The 13,944-nt window shown below is 47.8% G+C and overlaps 1 protein-coding gene across 2 annotated transcripts in view; it reads left to right on the top strand.

The window, feature by feature from the left end:
- Nucleotides 1-13,944, top strand: part of PPP1R16B (protein phosphatase 1 regulatory subunit 16B) — a 104,135-nt gene that overhangs the window by 16,993 nt on the left and 73,198 nt on the right. For both annotated transcript variants that reach the window (XM_058562703.1, XM_058562702.1), the window contains exon 2: nucleotides 10,526-10,876. In XM_058562703.1, the coding sequence (XP_058418686.1) occupies nucleotides 10,627-10,876 (250 nt within the window). In that variant the 5' untranslated portion in view covers nucleotides 10,526-10,626. The remainder of the gene's footprint in view (nucleotides 1-10,525; nucleotides 10,877-13,944) is intronic.

Here is a 13,944-nt window from a genome sequence, read left to right as displayed (position 1 = left end):
TTGCAAATTGATCTGTCTGGTTTCTCTTTTTTTTATATAATTTTATTTATTTATTTACTTTTCCCCCAAAGCCCCAGTAGATAGTTGTATGTCATAGCTGCACATCCGTCTAGTTGCTGTATGTGGGACGCGGCCTTAGCATGGCTGGAGAAGCGGTGCATCAGTGCACGCCCGGGATCCGAACCCGGGCCGCCAGCAGCGGAGCACGCGCACTTAACCACTAAGCCACAGGGCCAGCCCTCTGTCTGGTTTCTTAATCAAAATGTCCTCTTATCTCCTTGATTGCTAATACTGTGGATTTTCTGAAGTCTTCTTCATGTCGTGAGGAAGATCTTTTAAAGCGCTTATGGCTCTCTTAGAGTTTTTCCTAGTTCCTTCTTCTCCTTTTATGTGCATAGACTTTGGAACTGAGCAGACCTGGGTTCGAATCCCAGCCCCACCGCTGACCGGCTGTGCGGTTGATTGGCGTCCGTGCTCTGCATTGCTCCAGCGCTTCCCCTCCTTGTTCTCTCCTCCTCCCGTGTAGGACTTTCTCCTTCCAGTCCAATTCTCTGCTTTTTATTGTCCTTGTTTCCTTGGAATTGTTCTCTAAACCTCCGTAAACAAATGATATGAAAGCTCCCTAAAATTCCTGTCCCAGCTACCTCCTAATTGGGTGAGAACGTCTCTGGCTAAAGGGGAGGACATAGCTTGTTAGGGATACCTTAGAGGTTTCTTTTTTTTAATTTATTTATTTATTTATTTATTTATTTATTTATTTATTTATTTATTTATTGTGAGGAAGATTGGCCCTGAGCTAACATCTCTCAATCCTCCTCTTTTTTTGCTGAGGAAGACTGGCTCTGGGCTAACATCCATGCCCATCTTCCTCTACTTTATATGGGACGCCGCCACAGCATGGCTTGACAAGCGGTGCGGTGGTGCACGCCCGGGATCCAAACCAGCAAACCCTGGGTCGCCACAGCGCAGCGCATGCATTTAACCGCTTGCGCCACCGGACTGGCCCCACTTTGAGGTTTCTGAAGTGGGGAGAGGGGTCTTGTTAGGAAGTGGGCCACAGTCTCCTTCCTCCTTTATGTTGGTGATGGTGTGGGGCCCAAGATGCTTGGAATGGACAAGACAGTGATCCCTGGATCCGGATCCAGATGGAGAAGGATGTTGGCTGGTGGCAGTTCCTCTGCCCCTCCTCCTTCAAGAGTGGACCCCATCCAGCTACCAGCAGAATGTTTATCTCCCTGCTATCCAGGGACAGGGTGGGGAGAGGTGGCATTTAGTGGCAGAGACTGCCATCCTTCACTTGACTTGGCTCAGCACACTGCTTCCTAGAACCTGAATCCAGTCAACTTAAGGGGATGGAGTACAGTTCTTCATTCTACCCCCTAGCACAAGTTATTGGAGAAATTCATACTAGAACCTAAGGTATTCTTGATTCTTGTCTACCATTGAGGTCATGGTGATTTTGTGTTGTTGTCTGGAATAATATACTGGAATTTGAGGGGTCTTTCCACTCAGTCTGATAACTTTCTAGATCTTTGTATTTAAGACTAGAGGATTTTGAACAATGTGTCAAAGGCAAGTATTGAAATCCAAGTTTAGGCAAGCATGATGCAGAACAGAGTTACATGTCAGTGCAGGCAGCCACTTCCCACTCCTTTATCCATGGCAGACATTACTAATCAATCACACACTCATTCCTCTTGTTATCACACACGGCCTCATAACCCCTTCCCTCACAGTGCTGCAAGTAGCCATCACTAATCTAAGAGTTGGCACAAAGGGGAAAGTTTGGCCAAGGACGTCATGCTGAGTGATGGAGGCAGAGGAGACAGAGGCTACTCCAGCCTTAGCCGATGTGAATGGCCATCCCATGTAATAAATGTGTAACCCAGAAGGGCGTTCTGCAGCTATAGGTGGCCTTTGGAAAATGATCCCTCCAGCTGCAAAGGGAGTTTTTATCTCCCTGCAAAGGGAGGGGGTGGACCACACTCCCTCAAGCCTGGAGAAAGTGTGTGTAATTTGACTCCCATTTCCCTGTGCTTAGCTATTACATAAGCTTCTTTAGAAGACTGGCTGTTTGGTTTAGCACTGTGACTGTGACTGACTAATGTGTTCGTCGACATCATGTCAGCTTTGTGTGTGCCCCATCCTTGGCACCTTCATTCTGTCCCCTGCAGCCTCCCCCACACTGGCATTCTTACCCACAAGTGTGTGGGCCTCTCTGTGGGTTTAAGTTCACGGGAAGAAGCTCAGCACGGAAGACTGGTGTGCTCATGGGCTTTCCTTCACCTGCTCAAGCTGTGGCTTCCTTTGAAATTTTCTTGGAGGTGAGCCTGAGAAAGCCATCTCACCTTCACAGGCAGAACAAATCCAAAACATCATTAGTATCTACTTGGAATGGTCCTTACAGGCTGTATAGCCTGGTGGGTTACCAAGTGCCGGGCTGCAAAGATGCGTGATAGGTGCTTGCTCCTAATACAGATGATCTGTCTGCCAGGCCAGGACTGGGGCTTGCGGCCAGTCCCACTTACTATCCTAGGTGGACCTTCTCTTTCAGCAGGCTCGTGAGTGAACATGGAGTTCCTGGTGGTGGGGACCGCAGCATCGTGTTATGGCTTGGCTTTGTTGAATTGTCAATGTTAGACAGTTTTTCCTCATTCCAGCCTGATCCTATTTCTTCACTTTGCCTGTCCATGATCCTAAGTCTGCCCTCTAGAGGCTCTGAACAAAGTTAATCATTTTCCTCGTGGGTCTTGCTAAGGCCTGGTCCTATATTCCCCATATGGCCCAACCAGTTCAGATAGAGGTCAAGTGGGCCATTATTATCCCAATGCTGGATATGATTCTTTTCCTGAGAACTCAAGATGCATTAGTTGCTTGATCATTGTTCATACTGAACTCGTGGTTTTTGAATCCTGCTGCCCTCCTCTGCCCCGATCACCACCCCACCCAAAGTCTTGCCAAACTGGGTCATAATAAATGGGCTTCAGGAGACAGTGACAAGTCAGGCCAAGCCCAGAGCCACCACTCAGAGGTCTGAATGAAGGAACACAACTGGGAGAGGCAGAGTTAAAGAGCAGGCCCTTGGGGACCGGAGTCCCACAGCAGATTTAAGATTAGAATGTCTGTCTAGGATGACTGTGCCTGAAATCTAGAAGGCTCATCCAGCAAGGATAGGACAGTCAGTCCACAAAATCCCACGAGGGTGGGGTTGAGGGTGACAAGGCTAATTTCTAATTCGGATATTTGGAGCACCAAAGGCCCCAGAAGTCTCTTTGCTCATAAGTAAAGTGTCTTTCAGGTGGGGGGATGGGGGAAATGATTCTGTTATTCAAAGAAGTGTGTTGTGGGAGGGTGGGGGTGTGCTTCCTCAAGGAGAGAAAGTAGGTCCCAAGCGAGTTCCGAGGAGGAGGGAAAGCCAGAGCTGTTTTGTTTTCCTCTTTCCCTCCTGCTCAGTGTACAGGAAGCATGAGGAGAAAGCTCTCATGGCCTTCCTCCGGGCGGCTGCCAATATTGTGTGGAGAAGAATAGCTGAAGAACAAGAACAAAAATCTCAACGTTTTCTTTCAACAGTGTGAACTTTGAGACACTGTCTGACTCATGTTTTAAAGTCTCTTTAATTTGAATTCACCTTCCTCCGTGTTGTTTTTCTCAAGGCACTAGGCTCCAGTCCAAAGATGTGTCAACCAGCAGCTCCCCTGGGATTGAGAGTCACAAGGCCTAGGCCCCCTTCTCCTATCTCAGGGGGTGGGGCTGCTGCGGGAACCTGGCTTTGGCCTGCCCATCCTTCCTCAAGGCTGGCCCTCAGCTTGGGCCTGAAGGGCCGCAAGTGGCCATTGTAGAGGGAAGTGAAGGTATCTGGTAAGATGCCCCAGCAAAAGGCCACTCATCTTGCTTCAGGCAACAGATTCTTCTGGGGTGCCCTTTCCTGCATCCCTAAAAGCCAGATTGCTATCTGTTAGGGTACTTTTGGCTACAAGTAACAAAATTCAATTCACTGGCTTAAATAACAAAGGGGATTTTGTCAGCTTGGATAGGTTAAGTCCAGAGGCCCCTACGTTAAAGGACCCTGTTTCTCTCCTCTGAATCCCAGGAATTGGCTTAATCCATAGGCCAGCTTCCTGCATGGCTGGTGGCAAGATGGCTTCCAGCAGCAACTGGGGTTCATGCTTCCAGTTCATATGCAGTGGGAAGAGAGAGCTTCTGACTGGGCCAACTTAAGACACATGGCTACCCCCAACCAATCGTTGTGGCTGGGCTTAGGCCATGGCTGACAGATTCTGGCCAATTAGGGCCCAACACAGCAGGATAATGGGGAAACTACAAAGACCACCACCAAACTGTGTCTTTCAATGGACCCATGCCTTTTTCCTCTTCTGGTTTCCCCAGAGGCGTATTCATTCCCAAACAGCACTCTGGTAATAGTCTTCTTTTCATTTTGGGGGGGAGGGGTTCTGTAGTGCGTCCTGCCCATGCTCCCCTCCACCTCGCTCCCAAGCCCCAGCACACTTCCAGCCCTTTCCCCTCAAGGCTCAGGCTTCTGGAGCACAGCCCCTGCTTCCCCAGATGTACACTGACTCAGTTTCTCCCTTCAGTAGCAGCAAGGGCTAGTGGATGCAGCAAGAGGAATGAAGTTCAGACTTTGTCAGACAGCAACCAGAGGCTGAGTCAAGGCTCACCGCATCAGCCTGTTCCTGCTGCACTGAGGGTCCAGTGCCTTGGCCTCAGACTTCCTGCTGCCCACGATTGGGCTCTTTTGGTTCTTCCACCCAGACCCCACACAGCCATTTGTTGGAAATGTGAAGTACCCTGCCCTATTTCCCTTTGCTTCTGATTTCTCTTCTCACATCACACACACTTCCTGGATAACCTCACCCCACCCGGCCTCTGCAGACCCCTCCCACGTGTGCAGACCCCTCCCACAACCCCACCACTCCATTGACTTGCGGTCCCACGTGCCCAGTTCTCTGCAGGATGGTCCATCTGGATGTTCTCACAACTCACTGGGCTCCATGTCTCCCTGGAGCTGGTTTTCCTCCACATGAGGTCCTCTTTGGGGATCCCCTTTAAGTGTTGATGATGCTCTTGCTCCCCCGAGTCCTGCAGTTTGGGCTGGGTCCCCATCATCATCCAGGGCTAGCTCTGGAAGTACAGACAGGTGTGCAGGGGCCAGTCCGCAATGGAGCCAGGACTTGTGTGGGCCACCCCAGCACCCAGGCCAGTGCCCCGTCTTGGGGGCTGCCCAGCTGCTGTGTTAACAGCACCATGGCAGTTCCTTAATTAGACCAAGCAGGGTTTTCTCGGTCGGGGGCGGGAGGAGGTGTGTGGGTCTATTGGGGGAAACTAGGTCACCTGAAAACCAGCAGTCAAGAGGGAGCTGTCCTGGAGCCCCAGCTCCGGGGAACCCAGAGGGGCAGGGTGGGAGGGGCTGGCAGGGAGAGCAAAGTTGGAGAAAATGTGCTCTGGCCCCTTTTATTGGCCCTTGGGAGGCATTGTCCTCGCCTTTCTCCAGGGGACTGGGCAACTGCCCTTAATTCCTTTGCCTGGAGGAAACTGCCAAAGCCAAGGGGGGGCCTGGCAGGCAGTGCCTTCTGTCTGCCTGGGGACCACCCTGGGGCCCAGGGTTCCAGTTACTGCTCAGTCTCTGCATCCTTGGAGGCTGTCACCCACTCCCTTGTGCCTCTGTTTTGTCATCCATCCAGTGGGCAGGGACCATGCCTGTCTTTTGCCCTGCTATATCCCCAGCCCTTAGCGCGGTCCTGGCGAGTGACAGATGCCCAATAAATATTTGTCAGATGAAATACTGAGCTCATCCAAGTGCTTCTCTTATAAGATTGTTGTCATCGAGGATCGGCAGCCAGGTGGGTTTCCCAAGCATCGATCACTTGCAGTTTTTGCCAACACCAAATACCATCATTATTTAATTTTTTTTTTTGCTACCACCTTGCTAGTTTTCCACTGAAGTAGATTTATTTAAAAATGAAACTTGATGTCACTACCATAAATAAACAGTTACTGTGAAAACAAACCCTCAGAAAACACAATATTATTGTATTTTATCCTAGATGCAATTGCTTGCCCAGGGTTGTGAGCCAGAGGTCTGCTTTCTCTTTGTTTATAAGGGACATGACATGGTTCTGAAGATGTTAAAGGTCTGTTAGCACTGAACTGACACCTTTTTTCTGGAGAAAATCTGACAAATTAAAAAAGAAGTGAAAAGAATATAAGTTGCTCTCTTGAGTCCATGTTGTATTAAACCTTGTCCTATACTTTTGAAAATTCCCTTGGAGTGGATTCTCTTTCCATTTTTGGGAAACACTTGGCTGGGATGATGGCTAGGGAAGTTCTTTGAAAAGGATTAAGTGCTTTAACAGTGTAAGCGATTAGTATGATTATTCTTCTCATCAATCTCAGCATGTTTTTGATGCCTCCCACTTAGTAGGTGATCAAGAAATACTTAAGAATGAAGAAATGAGTAACTGTGTACAGAATCTTAGGGCTGAAAGAAATCTTACAGAATACTTAGACTGATTTGACACCAGTGGAAATTTTATTCTCCGGTGAGTGATGGAGAATCTGCCACCTCCTGAGACAGCCGCTGGACCACAAGCGCCCTGTTGAATTGCCTGTTGGACAGTTCTGGAGGCTGGGTGTCTGTTCCTCAGGTGCACACCACTGGTCCCCTGTACCTTGGTCATGTTCTGCACTGGGGAGATGTACAGACTGTCTTCTCTTTCTTGTGCAGGTTGGATCCCTGGGTATTTGGAGACCACTCTCTCATTCTGCCTAAGACAGGGCTTGCAAACTCAAATGACTGTAAGAGCTAGCAAGTAATACCAATTAGTGAAGGGGATCAGATGCGAGTAATGGGGCGTAGTGGGGACTATGATAAATTAGAGGGTATGTGCCCCGTCTGAAGGGGAGAGTCCTACTTCATACCTGCTGATTATTGCCATGTGAGCCCAGCATGGGCAGGTACTGAGATGTTCCAAGAAAAGCTGAAAATCCAATTTTGGATATAAAATCTTCAAGTTTTAAATGTGAACAATGAATTACAATATTGTAAAACACGGTATGGGCCAAAAACCAACCAACCAACCAACCAACCAACCAACCAACCAAACATGATATGGAGCACAGAGGACTTTCTGGTTGAGTCTGGCCCACAGCCACAAGTCGCTCACTGCTGCCCCCAAGACTTTTGTTCCCTTTGGGCTGGGCAGCCCCATCCTCTTCAAACCATGTTTGTGTGTGTTGGTTCCCAGAATTCCCTCCGTGGTGGTTGGGGCCTCTGCATGCCTTTGAACATTGCCAAGCTCCGTCTCAGTCCATGTCTGCCGTTCTCACCTGATGAACTCCTGCTGATCCCTTGAGAGTTAGTTCAGTTGTCCCCTACTCTGGAGAGCCTTCCCTGATAACCCCAGGCAGACTGGCTCTTCCATTTTCTTGCTGTGTGATGTTGGGTAAGTTACTCAGTCTCTTTGTGCCTGTTTCCTTATCTGTGAAATGAGGATGATAATAGTATCTACCTCATTAGGTTGTCAGGAGGATTAAATGAATTTATAGATAGATTGACAGACAGACAGACTGGGATTTCCCAGAAGGCAGAACTGGTCCCTGATCCATCTCTGAATCAGGGCTTGTCACAGAGCAGGTGTTCATTAAATGTTCAGTTTCTTGAGGCAGTGTGGAGAAGTAAATATGTGGTCCACTAGCTCCCTGTGAGGTCTGACCATCATCACAGGTGATCCTGTGTGGTTGTGAATTCAACTCTTCTGAATTCCTTACTTTTAAGAAGGCAACCAAAACATCTATCTAAATGGCTAAAATAAAGAACAGTGACAACAGTGACAACAGTGACATACATTGCTGGTGGGAATGAAAAATGGTACAGCCACTCTGGAAAACAGTTTGATACTTTCGTATAAAACTAAACATGTAATTACCGTACAACCTAGCAATTGTACCCTTGGGCGTTTACCCCAGAGAAATGAAAACTTATGTTCACACAAAAACCTGCACGTGAATATAATAGCCCCAAACTGGAAACAATGCAGATGTTCTTCAATGAGTCAATGGTTACACAAACCAGGGCACGTCCATACAATGGAATACGACTCAGCAACAGAAAAGAATGAACTATTGATATCTGGAACAACTTGGATGAATCTGAGGGAAAGATACTGCGTGAAAAAAGCCAATCTCAAAAGGTTACCTACTGTCTGATTCTGTTCATATAACATTTTTTTTACTTTTTTTTTTTTTTTGGTGAGGAAGATTGGCCTTGAGCTAACATCTGTTGCCAGTCTTCCTCTTTTCACTTGAGGAAGATTGGCCATGAGCTAACATCTGTGCCCATCTTCCTCTACTTTGCATGTGGGATGCTGCCACAGCACAGCTTGATGAGTGGTGTAGGTCCGTGCCCGGGATACGAACCTGCGAGCCCAGGCTGCCACAGCGGGGTGCGCCAAACTTTAACCACTACACCACCGTGCTGGCCCCCATGTAATGTTTTTGAAGTGACAAAATTCTGGAGATGGAGAACAGATTAGTGATTGTCAAGACGAGACAGGAGTGCATTGCAAGAGGGGGGTTAGGGATCCTTGTGTGATGGCGCGCTTTGGATCTGGACTGTGGGGGTGGATACACGAACCTATACATGTGATGAAACTGCATAAAACTAAACACACACAAATGAGTGTGTGTAAAACTGGGGAAATCTGAATAGATAGGTTATATCACAGTCAGGTTGCTGGTTGTGATATTGTACTGTCATTTTGCAAGATGTTAGCATTGGGATACACTAGGTAAAGGTTGCGTGGATCTTTCCATATTATTTGTTACAACTACATGTGAATCTACAATTATCTCAAAATTCAAAGTTTAATTAATTAATTTAAAAAGCATTGCAAGGTATTCAAAACAAAAGGCAACCAAAGGTAGTTAGCTTGTTTCCTGCTGAGCCTTGCCATTGGCTTATATTTACCCTTGAGATTAGGTCCACTCAGACCCTGGGGTCTTTACCTTCTGAGCATTGCCAAGACACCCCCTTCCCCATTCCGCTTGTCTACCCTCCAGTCTCAGAGCTGGGAGACACCTGAAGAAAAATTAGACCCAACCTGAGCTCCCGAGTGTCCAGTCTAAGCCTGAACCCTGGTCTTTAGCCTCCTGAGGAAGGGCCCTCTGGGGGTGGGGTTGAAGCAGGGAACCCAGGAAATTAACAATCACTTTCTGAAGCCCAGGGCTATCCTGATCCCCTTTGTGAAAGCAGGCAATTCCACATCACCCAATGAAGACCTGTGCCAATCTTTCTCTGTCACCCAACAACACACAATTATCCACTGGCCTTGCCTACGGGTTCCCAGATGCGCTGTGTTGACAGGTTCCTGTTCTTCTTCCTCCAAGCTTGTTTCTCTTTGCTCTTAGGTATATAACGTTTTTTGGTCAGCTCTTTTCATTCCTTGACCATCCTGTAAATTCTGGGAGGTGGATACAACATTTTACAGGTGGGAAAACAGGCTTAGAGGGGATCAAATGATTGTCCCCCAACGCTTTCCCTCTGCATCTGGGAGCCCACGGAGTCTGTGCTGACATGGAAACCAGGACCAATTGGCTTCAGACTCTGAAATTTTGTTGACCTCATGTTGTCCAAGAATCCAAGAGAGCAGGATATGTGATTTTTTTTAAAGTCACTCATATAGGAAAATTTCAACTAAGATTTTCTATGTCCCAGTAGTTCAGCAATTACCAAACTTTTTGGTCTTAGGACCCCTTTACACTCTTTTTTTGGTGTGTGTGAGGAAGATCAGCCCTGAGCTAACATCTATTGCCACTCCTCCTCCTTTTGTTTTTTCTCCGCAAAGCCCCAGTAGATAGTTGTATGTCATAGTTGCACATCCTTCTAGTTGCTGTATGTGGGACACGGCCTCAGCATGGCCGGACAGGCGGTGTGTCGGTGTGCGCCCGGGATCCGAACCCGGCCGCCAGTAGCGGAGTGCGCGCACTTAACCGCTAAGCCACGGGCCGGCCCCCGCTTTGTACTCTTAAAGTTAGGGATCTCAAAGAGCTTTTGTTTCTGTGGATTATATCTATCAATATTTACCATATTATAAATTAATACTGAGAAATTAAAAATATAGTATTAATTCCTTTAAAAAAAACAATAAACCCCTTATATGTCATAACAATTTTAACAGTATAACAATAAACCTCTTATATGTTATAACAATAAAACAACCTTACATGTATAACAATATAACCACAAAAAAGTAATGGTAATGAGGTGACATGATGGAGGTGTTAGCTACTGCTACAGTGGTAATCACACTGCAATATATAAGTGTATCAAATCAACACGTTTTATACCTCAAACATACACAATGTTCTAGGTCAATGATAGCTCAATAAAAAAAAAGAAAAAACAATAAAATAGAAAAAAAAGTGTTTTAAACCCGAGGTGGGGTGACATCATCAGATCCGAGTTTTGAGCCTGACAAGCACGTCCCTCTGTGTCTCTCTCCCGCCACAGGCCCCGCCATGAGGCCCCAGCCCCGCAGGAGCGCACGTGCTCCCCTGGCCGCCGGCGCCCCGTGCTAGCCCCCAGCCAGGGCGTGGCGAGGCGCGGTGGCCATGGCCAGCCACGTGGACCTGCTGACGGAGCTGCAGCTGCTGGAGAAGGTGCCCACGCTGGAGCGGCTGCGAGCCGCCCAGAAGCGCCGGGCCCAGCAGCTGAAGAAGTGGGCGCAGTACGAACAGGACCTGCAGCACCGCAAGCGCAAGCATGAGCGGAAGCGCAGCACCGGCGGCCGGCGCAAGAAGGTGTCCTTCGAGGCCAGCGTGGCCCTGCTGGAGGCCTCCCTTAGGAACGACGCCGAGGAAGGTAGGCCGCTTCTGTCCCTTGTCGGCTGGTGGCCTCCCTGGCCTCGGCCCTCCCCTGCTGGGTTGGGACTCCAGGTTCTGTGCAGGAGAGGTGTGAGCTGGATGAGTCTGGCCCTCTCCCAAGACTGGGCAGCCCCACACGTCCTAGGAAGCCTCTGAATTCTTAGACTTTTTTTTGGAAACAAGAATTCCAGCCTTTGACTAGTGAATACCATACTAATTTTCCTTCCCTCCCACAAATATTTACTGACAACCTACTTCTTGTGCATCACTATTCTAGACATCGTGGTGACAAGTTGGGTCTGGTTTCTCTCCTCCAGGAGCTCAGTACTCATAGGATCTTGCATTTCTTAAGCCCGCTCTGTGCTGCAGAACTCTCTGTCTGCTGGTCCCTTTTCTTTGGCCTTCACTGCGGAGGTAGATGGTGTAGAGGGGTGGCTAACAATGCAGGCTCTGAAGTTAGGCTACTGGCTCTAAAACTGGCTTTGTCTTATTCCCTGTGTGACCCTGGCAAGTGGGCAAGTGGCTTCCACTCCCTGTGGCTTAGTTTCCACCTCTGTAAAATGGGGACAGTATCCACCTCAAGGGCTTGCTGTGAGCATTACATTAGATAACACCTGTGAGTTCTTGGACATGGTCCTTCATGCTGTGTTAGTGAGTAGTGTGTGGTATTTTATTATATCATTACTATGTATTAGTTCATTATATTTATAATTTATTTATATATACAAGTATGTATATAAATATATATATAAAATTATATTTATATATAGGGTGTCCATAAAGTCTGGAGACAGAAGAACATACACTATGTTGTCTAGGACATTTTCACTCTATAAAGCAAATGAATAAATAAATATAAATGTATTTTTATGTATATGCAGTCATATAATCTGTTTCCAGATTTTATGGATACCTTCTACTTGTTATATTTTATTTAATTATATTATTATTTTGTGTCCCATGATCCAGATACACCATACGCAAGAGACAGGTACAATAACACCCATTTTACAGATGGGGAAACTGAGGTTCAGAACCTTGACCAAGGTAGCAGAGCTGGGATCAGAACCCCCAGGATCCAGGCTCTTGTCATTGGCCTCATAGCCTTGTAGATTTGCTTCCCATTGTGAGAATGAGTGGAGGATCACGATTTGGCCAAAGCCCTCTCCTCTGAGCATGCTCTGAGGGGTCAGGCCTGCTCACTGTGCAGCTGAGATTTGTGCCTCTGTCCTGTGTCCCTGTCAGCAGCCTCTGGTCCCTCCCTGTATACGAATCCTTTCTGGCTACCTACCCATTTCCTGGGCCCCTCTGGCCTCCTGCCTCTGCACACCCTCCTGACACTTGGTGCTAAAGCAGTCAATGCAGGAACTGAGGGATGGTGACGTTTACCACACTACAGGATGTTGGGTTTTGTGTACGTTGCTCCTCAGGTTCTAGAACCCCCTGAGAAGCACAAGTCCATTACTGCCCCGGTTACAGAGCGCTCTGGGAGATGAGCAGAGAGGCATTCCTGGAACCGCTCGGCTGGAAACAGCTCAGCTGAGAGCCTGGGGTAAGCAGCCCCCGTGAGAGGCATGAAATCTCAGGCTCGGGGACGCGGCCCTGCGAGCCTCCTTCCCACGTGTCATTTGCCGGGTGACGTGGCAGGCCCATCCCACTCAGTGGGTGGCACATCATCATGTCTAATTTTTGTCGTGGGCGGTGGTTCATCAGCTCTCCTTTCTCCACTCGTCTTTTACTCCCTTCTTCCCTGACAAAGCCCCATTTCCCCTCCCTGAGGGGGCTTTGCAGAGCCTCTGTGAGTTGGCTGTGCTGCTTCAGAACATCCGGCTGCCTCCCTAGAGCGTCTACGCCTTCCCCCAGCCTCCTGCCCTTGCCCCACGCCCTGGTGTGCTCCCGTGTGTGCTGGTGAGAAAGAGCACTGGGCTTGGGTCCAAGGACCAGGGCCCCTCCGCCCTGCGTGTGACAGTGAGCATCTTGTTTCACCTCTCAAGTCCAGTTTCTTAATCTGTAAAATGGGGTTTTGAACCCTTGCCCTCAAGGGAGCGTGGCAAGAATTAGACAGGATCCTAGATGTGACAGCTCTTTGAAAAGTTACCCTGAACCCTGCACCAGTGCGGTGATCATTTTAACACCCTTTTTCCTCTGTTGGTGGTGATGGTGGTTTTTTTTTTTTCAGACTTTAATGTTTTTAAGAACCCAAATATACACAAACACATTCTTGTAAAAATCAAACAACACAGAAGTATACAGAGTAAAAAGTCCCTCCTTCTCTTCCTTCCTTCCCTCCTTCCTTCCCTCTTCCTTCCTTCCTTCCTTCCTCCCTCCCTCCCTCCCTTCCTTGATTACTACTGTTCTTAGTTTGGTGTGTTTCCTTCTAGGCATTTTTTTCATTTACCATGTATTTGTGGACTTAGAGAAATATAGAGCTAGTTGTGATTTTTTGTTTTTTAGTTTTTATGTAAGTGATGACATACTGGATACGTTGTTCTATAGTTTTCTTTTTTTCACCCAACAATGTATCTTGGAGATGTTTTCATGCCAGTACATGTGCCGTGGAATAATAGATCTGCACCATTCTTTTTAACTGCAGTGTAGTATTCTGTAGTATGGATTCCCCAGAATTTATGAACCACTTCCTTATTGATAGGCATATAGGGTTTTTCAGTATTTTTGCCTTTGCCACAGTGAATGTTTTGTGCACACATGCAAATTTTTTTTTTTTTAAAGATTTTATTTATTTATTTTTTCCCCCCAAAGCCCCAGTAGATAGTTGTATGTCATAGCTACACATCCTTCTAGTTGCCGTATGTGGGACGCGGCCTCAGCATGGCCAGAGAAGCGGTGCTTCGGTGCACACCCGGGATCCGAACCCGGGCCGCCAGCAGCGGAGCGTGCACACTTAACCGCTAAGCCACGGGGCCGGCCCGCAAATGTTTATCTAGGACAGATGTGGAAAAATGGACGAGCTGGATCCTAGGGCATGGGTATTAAATATGAACGAGAGAAGTGCTAGACCCCATGGGCTGGTCCCCTGGCTCTGGGGACAGCCAAGTGAGGGTGGAG

The sequence above is a fragment of the Diceros bicornis genome, chromosome 19, assembly GCF_020826845.1.
Source record: "Diceros bicornis minor isolate mBicDic1 chromosome 19, mDicBic1.mat.cur, whole genome shotgun sequence".
Taxonomy (NCBI): Eukaryota; Metazoa; Chordata; class Mammalia; order Perissodactyla; family Rhinocerotidae; genus Diceros; species Diceros bicornis.
This window is presented reverse-complemented; position numbering and strand designations above follow the sequence as displayed.